Source organism: Chinchilla lanigera, unplaced genomic scaffold (assembly GCF_000276665.1).
Source record: "Chinchilla lanigera isolate Chin_1 unplaced genomic scaffold, ChiLan1.0 scaffold00030, whole genome shotgun sequence".
Classification (NCBI taxonomy): domain Eukaryota; kingdom Metazoa; phylum Chordata; class Mammalia; order Rodentia; family Chinchillidae; genus Chinchilla; species Chinchilla lanigera.
The window spans coordinates 22,663,253-22,674,107 of NW_004955431.1; the positions used below are offsets into that span (position 1 = coordinate 22,663,253).

Here is a 10,855-nt window from a genome sequence, read left to right on the forward strand (position 1 = left end):
TAAAAACATGCACATATTCACCTTATGGGTGATGTACTCTCCTTCTATCAAGAAAGATCTTCACGTCCCAAAACTGGGCTGGAAGTAGAAGGCCAACAATGAAAATAGTACTTCAGGAAACTCGTCTGCTTGTGTTTATTTATTCAAAATTTCTACCACCTGCTGCCTACCAAGCATCCTGGTAGAAATTAAGGACAAAAAGATGAATGATATGCTTATGCAGGCCCGAGCCTCAAACTGTAATGGTGGGAGAGAAAAGTGACTAAGCCGTTAGTGAACAATGTGATGCTCACAGAAGATGTAAGATTTACGGAGAAAATGCTACAGCTCAGGAAATCACCACTGCTCCCTAGAAGAGCAGGAAAGGCTTCAAAGAAGCAGGGGCATATTAAGAAGAAAGATACTAGGAATCAGTAACTTCAGGAAAAAAGTGCTTCAAAGAGTCCTACTCTTTGTTGAAGTAACCCAATATAAAGCCTGTTTTCCTCTATCATTTTCCACAAGGATATGGGAACTATTCCAAGAATAGATGAAAAAAAAAGTTTTATGACTTTAAATGTGCTTTTTTTTCCAGGTGGACTTTACCTACAAAAACAAATAAAATCTACTACTTCTAACAAAATGTTCCCTGGTACATTTAAAAGTTTTGGGCACAAAGAAAATTCTCCAGTTTTAATCATATGCATTATTCATTAAGAGTGGAATAGTACAGTTCTTATGTACCTGTAATCACAGGTAAACCAATTCACTCACCAAAAACAAAATCCAATTTTGCAAGTGCATATTTTATCTTCTACTTTCTTCAATATGTTTACACACTGTTCCCAAGAACCGGAAAGACTCTATAAAGAGATCTATTTAGCATGACTGGAAAAATAATTCATAGCACGTGTCCAAGTGATATGAGTTGGTAGCTTCAAAAGTGCATTTGATTTGGATGTTAATGTGAGAAGTTTATGTCCCACATAAGTGAGGGATGATACTGGGAGGATGAATAGGAACAGTACACATACACTACTGTGGAAAGACAACAATACCTTGACAATATCCTTTCAAATTCTACCCAAGATAAAGATGCTTGCTGAAAATGTGATCTCTACTCTTTTTCTAGGTCTACTTATACTGAATTCATCTTTTTTTTTTACACTTAATTAGAGCTATCCCCTTTCTGCACATTTTGCATTTACTGCAAAGATGGCCTGTGACACAAAGTGACTTTTAGAAATGTACACAGAATGTCCTCATATCCAGTGTTCTATAAATACAGAGGAGAAAAAAGTTTTAAAAGTAAAAAACTTCATGTAATTGCAATCTTTTTATACATACGTCATGAAACAGCTCTATTTTTGACAGAAACCATATTATGAAGTAACTTAAAACAAAGCCTAAATCTATCAAAAGGCCACACTTTTAAAACCCATGGCAGTCCATGTATACAAGTCCAAATACAAACCAATTAAAGATTTAAGGATACTTATTTTTTTCATATTTTGATTCTATTTAAAAATATAACTTTTTTACCATTTCCCATTTTCTTGCTCCTCATTAAGTTATTTTAGACAACTGTTTCCAACAACTTTCTACAAAAATAAGTCTAGTAAAAGGTGAAGAAAGGAAATTTTTTTATCTATCCATATAATTTAGGATTTAATGAAATATATGAGGTAAACTATGCAAAATACCAATGTAAAATATTTTAGAACAGCATATCAAAACTAAACTGTCCAATAAAAAATACAGATACTATAGATAAAATTTTGTTTTTCTAGAGTCTATAAACAAAAGTAAATGATGCTTTCTAAAATCACAGAAAATACCCATTTATTTAGAACACAAACTTCCCTTCAAAAATTTTAAATTTATATTTTCTAACATGTCATAGAAGATACACAAACAAGATATGGGTGAGAAAAGCCTAAAAACTGACTGTTCGCACGTTTTCTGTTTGTAGAGCAACCAAGAAAATGCTGCTTTTTAATACAAAGACATAACAATGCATAAAACATAATACAGGTTGAATTTCACTTACCCAAAATGCTTGGGAACCAGAGTTTCACATTTTAGGACTTTCTGATCTTTGGGATATTAGCATTTATTATACTTGAGTATTCCTACTCCAAAAATTCAAAATCTGAAATGCCCCAAAACCCCAAACTCAAAGAATTCTATTATTATGAAATCATTAACACTTAACGCCAGTATTTCTTAAGGAAAAGCATTTCAGATTTTGGGTTCTGGCTTAGGGACGCTCATATCATGGCAGTCATTATTTACCAGTTCCTATTTGGGGCCTGAAGTACTGCATACAGTACTTCCTACACTATTTATCCTGAGTTCTACCAGTAGGTATTATTTCCCTCATTTCAAAGACGAAGATGCTGCGGTTTACAGAGGTCATAGCACTACTAAGCGAAGATTCCCACTCAGGTGTCTATATAAACTTCCATTACATGGCAAACATTCCACAGTGCACTGCCATGAAAATAGTTTAAACTTTCATTAAATTCATTGTATTCTTTGCTTGAGGTTTCCTCAATAATCCATCATTTACTTCTGCATATTCCACAATGGTATTTAAACACTGATAGCTCTGACTTCTAAGGAGTAATTTACATGTAGTATACACACATATACACATAAGTGAGAATTCAGAGTTTGAAAAATCTAATTCTTTATCATAATACTTATTCCTATGACTATAAATCATCATATAGAGCCCTTTGGCACACTATACCGAAGTACCCACAAAGTTATTGAATTCCACTAACATTCACAAATAAAAACTTTTCCAAATAGTCATTTAATAAGTACAATTAACATCTATTATGAAACCGTAAGTACTTAAGCCAGTATTTCTTAAATAGCCCACAGGATGCTACTGGTCTACTGTTCTCTCCAGACAGCCCAAGAATTCATACCTGGAACACATACAGCAACAGCTTTCTGAAACCTCTGCGTTATTCACTCTCATCATGTTTCATCAAAAGCCATGCGCTTGCGCTAAAGTTTTAGAGAGTTTCTGGCACACATAAATGAAAGTAGACTGGGGGGATTAGGGGGGGAAGCATCTTTTATTCATCCAGGATGAAAAGTTCAATTTAGAACATATATGTAACTCTGTCTGGCTCTATAATTAACTTTAAAAATAAGAAATGAAACAAATTTAAAATACTCATGTCTTTAAAAGAAGTATTTGGTATTTTCAAGTACAAGATTTTTCCAAATAGCACAAATTTCACCCATATTAAGCTTACCTTGAAGATGGCATTATATTTGAAGCCCTGAATTTTGTTGTAAATGGATTAGTTGACTCATAATCAAAATAGTCCTGCCGATTTTCACTAAAAGCATTGGGTGATTTCAAGTCACAAGGGCTATCCGAACCCCCATTGTTCAGTTTATCAGACCTTCTGCTTTCTTTTTTCCCAGTCACTCTTTCAAACAGGCTAACTTTCTCCCTTTTCTCTCTTTTATTTTCTTTTCTTACTTCAATTGGTTTTGAAAACAAATTCATGCTACTGTCCCATGATTCACTGCTTTCTTCAAATGGATTTTTCTTTCTTGGCAGTGTTGCAAATTTTTGGGGTAATGAAGCAGTCACGTTCGTAAATAGGTCATTTTGTCTTCCAAAAGACAATTCACCTTCATCCACAATGCTGTCAGGTTGGTTCATTTTAGAAGTATCAAAGCTTAATGTTCTTCTGTGTGGAGATTTGAGACTTCCTACAAACAATTTTGCAGTTAGTACACAATCAGTGACACATTACATCACACTATTTGACACAACACGTGCATTCTGCTGCTTTTAGAATGAGCACAATTAGCTATTTAAAGGTTTTAACCTTAAAAATAATCATGGAAAACAACCTTAAAGTGGTAAGGTACAGCAGTCTGAAGTGTCTAGGTTAATAATAATTAGTGCACTGTTAAGACAATTACTAATTTACTAGGCTCAGGAACCATCGCATAAACAAATACCAAGAATCTATTGGGATGATAATGCTGGAAATTCACAAAGACATTTCTTTCTTCATGACATATTAGCATTGTTTACTTTCTTACTTCCGAACATAAAAGTATTATTTTACGAACTTTATTAAAAAAATGGAATATTCATTTATGTTTCTGTCTTTCAAGGCAGAAGAAACAGCCATTAAAAAAGAAGGCAGACCATGAAGGAAACTGGAACTCATTATCATCTAATAATATAAATACAAATTCAGACACGCTCTGCCTTCAACAAACTTACCAACTTGGGGTATCGTAGACACACAATTAATATTCAATATATGATCAAATTTTAAAAATACTAGAAACTTCATGGTTTTTTCTAGTTTTAGAAATCAAATCTTAAAAACCAGAAAGGTATTTCAGACCACTAAAAGTACAACTAGAAAGAAGGAGCCACTTACCACTTTCTGGAACTGCTCCAAAAGAATCTATCTGGCGTCCAAGAAGATGTGTTTGACCTACAGTGCCAGACTTTAGTTTCTCAGAAGATACGTGGGACCCAGTTAAATCAGACATTGAATGTGCAGAAGAGAGTCTCTGAGGACCCAAAAGAAAAGGCTTTTTTGGTTTGGATTTCATCTGTATTTCACCACTTGAAAATTCAGTATTGGCATCAGGCATGTGAGTACTTGGAATGATTGCAGAAGATGTATCAGAAAATGTCCCATCATTTTTTCTACCTTTCATCTTATCTTTTAATTTTGCAAAAGGAGATCTTGTTTTGTCCTTCATTGATAAGTCAAACATACTTGCTGTCATATTGTTCCTCATAAATTGAATATTGACCTTTATCTCACCCCTGTTTTTGATTCTTTTTCCTTGTTTTGATTCTAATCTAAACCACCTTAAAGAAAAGAAAAAAACAGGTTGTAACATTTAATAAAGAAAGGATGTTAAGCTTTGCTATACACAAATAGCTACATCATCCAAAGCTACACATCAAGGCAGTATTAAGCATGAGTGAGAGCCTGCTCACAAGAGAAGCTCCAGTTTCCCCCACTGTTTAACTTTAAAAATTGATCAGTTTCTGTAATGTGACATATACTAAGGCAACAGATCTCTGGTGAATATGATAAGGTGTTTAGATAACATTTTCTTTCATACTTGAAAATTACTCATCATCAAAAATTCTTACCAGCAATAGTTAGTACGTTTCCACATAGGATAATTATTTCTAATGGCTAAAGACATTTTTTAACATTAAAGGATACTGAAGCAGAGATTTTAAAAGAATTCATCAATTCAAATTATGGCTACTATAAAATGATAAATAATGATAACATTTTAATAAAATACTTCGCCCATCTCAAATATTACTTATATAAAAGCATTAAAAGAATTTTAATGGTGACTATTACTAATAGTTTGCTAGTCATTAAAGCTGCAAAAGATGTAATTTACATTCATCTAAATGGATCAATATGCAAATTACAAATATAGTATGCAAATGACGAATAACAAATCATGAAGTTTTCAAAAAGTTTAAATGCTTCTGTTAGAATCTACTTGCTTCATTTATTGTTGCTACTGTGATGCTACTGAATAAAAATTACCTTATAAAGCCAAATCTTAAGTTTTCATTCACTTCAGTATATTATATTGCCCATTTTTAAATGACGTATGAGAAGCAAAGTTTATTTTGGTTTTGTTTATAGTACTTTTATCCATGAGAAATTCTCCAGTTCTTGGTGTCATAAGTTGTCTTTCTACAGGGCAAACAGCCCAAAGAAAACTGTAAAATTGAGTCTAAAAAAGTGTTTGTAAGGGGCTGGGGATTTAGCTCAGCAGCACAGCGCCTGCCTGGCAAGTGCAAGGTCGTGAGTTCGATTCCCGGTACCAGAAAAAAAACAACAAAAAAAAGTATTTCTACAATGTATTCACATTCCTTAGCAATGAGGCATGATAGCCATTCCTTCAGATAAGTTATTAAATGCACTCTACTTTGAGTGTGGCAGATTTTCTTAGCTACAAAGGAACTCTTATCTAGTTTTACATTAGTCCTTTCTCTCATTGTTATCAACAAGAAACGCCAAAAAACACTGCACTTATTATACACCTTGTGGAAGACTGGTTCACAGACCTTTCCAGGAAGGAGAGGGAATGACCATATTAACATTTATACCACTTAAGTCACAGCAAGTAACATGCTGGTGAAATGTGTTTTCTTTATCCATTACATTGGAGCAATTAAGGTATGGAGTAGTTGTATCAAAACAGTTTCTTAGAAGAGATTATTTTATAATTGAAAGTGTTAACCTGAGACCAAAAGCCTTTATATAAGACAAACAGAAAAAACTGAAAAAACAGAGACCAGAAAGAGAAAATGACAATAATAAACTACGGACTACAGAACCATGAAAGATACAAATCTGAGCATGCAAATGCCTGGAAATGGAGCAAGGTTATACATTCAGCAATTAACTCATGGCTGTGGAAAACAGAGTCATTTTCAGCGTGGGGAGGGAAGGAACACTTTTGATAGATGCTATCGCAGAAATACCGTTACATCTCCAGCTACACAGAAAATAGGTGAATACAATTTCTGAGAAAACAAGCAAACATATGGTATTTGGATGTGTATAATAAAGTGAATCTGAGAAGAAAACAAACCAATAACCCCAAAAATGTAGATAAAAAGAGTCAAAATTCACAGAATTTTAGCTGTAAGATCAAGTAAAATAATCTACTTTAACATCCTTATTTCACAGATGAGGAAATTGAGGCATAGAGAATGATATGTAATTTCCCAACATCAGAGTAAAATCAAATAAGGAAAAAAATCCCAAGCTGATGAATAACAGCTGTAGGAAAATAGTTCTTCCTTATTTGACGAACCACATGTGTTAATAAGGTTAACCGCATGGTTGCCACGTATTACAGGATACTGCATTTAAGCAGGAGGCATGATAGCCACGGAAGGTGGCTATACAGACTTTCCACCATCAGAGTATAAGCTTCTTGAAGGCAGTTAACTGTATATGAAATAAAATGCTTACTCAGTTGTTATTTCCAGAACCAATATTCTTAAAATCACCAACCTATACCAACATGTGTGTGTTGTAATGTGTTGTTTTTCAGTAGGGAACGGGAGAGACCTAGGTAAGCTTTAAAGAGTAAAGCAACTCTGTATTTAAATAAAAATTATAAATACGGTGTATTTCCACCCCTTCCAAAACCCTGCAAAGTATTCTAACATTATAAATTAGTGTATTCCTTAGAATACACTAATTTTAAAAAAAATAAGAATAACAATTAATTTAGCTGCTTTGTTTTGAAATTGATATAGGCGAGAAGTCTTAATGAGACCTTCAAAAATCACTCCTGAGAGTGTTTGTTTTCCCAGGCTTCAAAAAGATAAAATGAAGACATAGCATCTGGGGTTTACTGGATTAATGCTGATTTTTTTCACCTCTGGAGCGCTGGATTTAAACTGTTTATGGCCTCTGTTCAATTTTCAGTGGGCACAGGTCCATGTCCCAAAACCACCACACATGTGGGAACTATTCCCAAGCAATTGGTGCTGTGTGGTCAGAAATGGGACAAGATTGGCAGTAAGGGTGCCAGAGGCCAAGAAGCAGGTGCACTTAGGAGACCCCCACAAAGTCCTAAAATCCACATATGTTTGAGTCATGCCTAACTCTGGGGTCTCTTCATTGTTACTTATTTTCATGAACGTTTTTTTAAAAATCGACATCACCTACTTCTGTTGTAAGAAAAAAAAAATCAACATATATTACATAATAGCATCAACAATTTACCATTCTGTTATCAAACATATAGTTCCTTAAACTATGTGAGGCAACCAACCCAAATAACCATTGAAGAGGGAGGTAAGAGGTTCTCTATCTACTAAAAGGGTCTGGCTCAGACCCTTTACCTCTTCTCCTTAAAAGAAAAAAAGAAGTATTTTCAAGGTGTAAAGCAAGTAATACAATACTTTTAACTATTCCATTTCTTTGCCTTTTGTGACACTACTGGAGGACAAGATGTAAATACTTGTCCTCAGTCTTAAAAAGTAAAAAGTGTCACACCCAGCAGTTTCATGGGACTTTTCTAAATCAGCTGGTAGCCTTCATCACTCACACCAGTTTTCTAAAAAGTGCTTGTGAATAATATGCTGACAAGGTTCAGCAATGTGCTGAATATTAAGTATCTTTCTTGAAATACACCGGTGGCTCAAGTCTGTCTCTTACTATGCCACATGTACAGCTGTGCTAGAAAAAGGAAGCTATTAAATATATTAAAAATCTAGAAATATTACCAATAAAGATACCTCATCAAATACAAGCTCCCCATTTATCCACAAAGAAAATGTTAAAGGTTTAATAACATGAAAATCACTTGAATGCAATAACATCACAAGCCCTATTGATAACATTTCAAAGCATTTCTCCCCCTGAGGTTCTAATCAATTTTATATAAAGACTACAATATTAGGAGTATTGCTTATGGCCATGTTTAATGTAACTGATGCTGCCAAAGACAGGAATAAAGAAGAAACTTTAAAAGGTTCATTTTCAGATTCTTTCACACTTGGACGTATTTTAACTTGAAAAGTTTATGTCTTCGAGGCCTGCATTATATTATACATTAATATTAAATGGGCCCTTTAAACATAGTTCAAAATTTGAAGTTACAACATACTCATAAGTTTACCTTCAAAACAATTTACATAGTATATACTGAATCACACCGAATTAGCAATTTAAAACAAATTATTTGGTAATTATTTTTTCATTTTAAATTTGATGAATACTGTGCAGGAAACAATGCTATTTTTAAGTATAAAGCAGTTCTGCTATTAAAATCATTTATGAATGTGCAACTTTAAAAAACACCTTTTCTCCTCTTTAAAAATATTTGTCTCTTCAACTAGTTTAAATTTTTACCATTTTTCCTCCTGCACTCCTAGTATTTCTCATCTCACTTCCCTTTCACCCTACATGTACTGAATTTAAAAGTCCTGATTCAAAATAAAACAATTAACTCCCATGAGAAGTCTCCAGGCAGATTAAGTATACAAAAACCAAGAGATGGTTGTTTTAAAATACAAGAAATTAACACAAACTTAGCAAAAATTATTATTGTACACTAGTTTTAATGAGTACATATATTTCAATTATGACTGAAAGAAACATCAAAACTACTCCGGAAATCTGAAGTACTCTTACAAGTTGAAACCATTTTTCTCCCACTAATTTCATTGATCTCGATGTTCTTTCAGGCTAAAAAAACAAAAAAAAACTGTAAGGTTAATAGATGGGTGAATTATCTATTTCTGAAAATATTTTTTTCAGTGTAAGACATATACGGTGTTCATCTGTATTACGATTTTTCAAATTAAAATATATCTAACTCCAGCTTGAAAGACTGAAAAGGCCACATTTTCATTGAAGAAGTCATTAAATCGCTTCATCACAAGAATTTAATCATTGTCTACAATCTTACAGCAGTTAATAAGGTCTAAACATACTAGCTTTGCAAAACGAACTCTGAAGTAATACAATAGCTCCAGTATATTGCAAATTCAAAGAGAAATGTTAGTGAGTTCAAGACTGAGAACATTTGTACGTACTTTGAAAACTTTTCTTTTAACACCTTTATACTCTAACAAGATGTACTGACCCTGAAAAACGGCTAGGCTAAAGTAAGGGCCAACTGTGTTTATAGTTCTAAAATGAAATAGTGAGTTTTAAAATTGGTAATATATAGTTTGACAGCCACGGAGTTCATCATACATATAAACATTACATTGGAAGATTTAATTTTCTGATTTTCCACATCATGGGAAACTGTAATGTTTAAAGAACATAATTTATACCTACAATGGTTCTAGTCAGCCAACACTGTGATCCAACCCTTTTTAAAAAGTGAAATAATATTGACGTTCTTAAAATCTGGTAAAAAATATTCAATTATTTAACATGTTTACCTCGGACAGAAAGGAGGAATAATACATCATTAATCACTCCATTTAAAAAATGTTTCATCACAAGGGCTATTTTTACTTCCGTCATGCAAATAAGGTGCTTAAAACTGGGTCATATTTCAATCCAAAACCAATGCCCCATGTACACAAATAGATTTCCAAGAACAGAAACACCATAAATAAGGTATAGGTAAGCTCCCCAAAATTCAAAACAAATTACATAACTTACTCTGTTTTCCTCCTTTGTTTGTCCTCAAAGATGTCATTGAGATTGATTGCCACCTGCCCTAAAAATTTATCCAGACCTACCAGGGATCTGTGCATAACTATAAGGAAAAGAATGTATTTCTCTGGATTCCCCTGCATTAGCAATCCAGGCAGCTCAAAGGAGGCCTCTTCCTTCCAGACTGGCTCAAGGGTTTTCTCAGCTACAGAGGTGGAATATTTTTCCTTGCCCAGCTGAATTATAGTGTATGTGTCATTGGTGCCACTTTTGCCTTTTGGCTTCAGATCTTTGGCTTGGAGCACTGTGACCTGCACGTGGGTTGGGAACCACTTTTGGGCTTGCTCGGACAGCATCGTGCTGTCCTTTCCGCACTGAGTTCACCCGCGCAGACAGTGCCCCTCCCGCGGGGAGAGCCTAATTCCGTAAATCACTGCATTCTCGGGGCTTTTAACTCTCGGGGCCGGGCCGACGCGGGCTGCCAACGTCTCTAGGGCTGATGTCAAAACGCCTCACGGGGGCAGCCTGGGGTCACGGCTGCTCTGGGGGTCCCTTTCCTCTGCAAAAGCTCAAGGGCCCACATCACCTGGCCACGCCGTGCAGGCCTCCGCGCGGACCCCGCGCCTCTCGTCGCCACCTTCCCGCGGAGCCCGCCCCTGCGCGGCGGGCGGCTCCCGGGCCGAAGGGAGGGC

General features: G+C 34.8%; 1 protein-coding gene across 1 annotated transcript in view; it reads right to left on the minus strand.

The window, feature by feature from the left end:
* The window catches only part of Rab11fip2 (RAB11 family interacting protein 2 (class I)), a gene marked incomplete at its 5' end in the record, with an annotated part of 36,503 nt that extends 25,648 nt beyond the window's left edge, over positions 1 to 10,855 (minus strand). Inside the window, 3 exon segments of the mRNA XM_005387876.2 lie at positions 3,255 to 3,723; positions 4,413 to 4,855; positions 10,170 to 10,855. Coding sequence (XP_005387933.1) covers positions 3,255 to 3,723; positions 4,413 to 4,855; positions 10,170 to 10,519 — 1,262 coding nt within the window.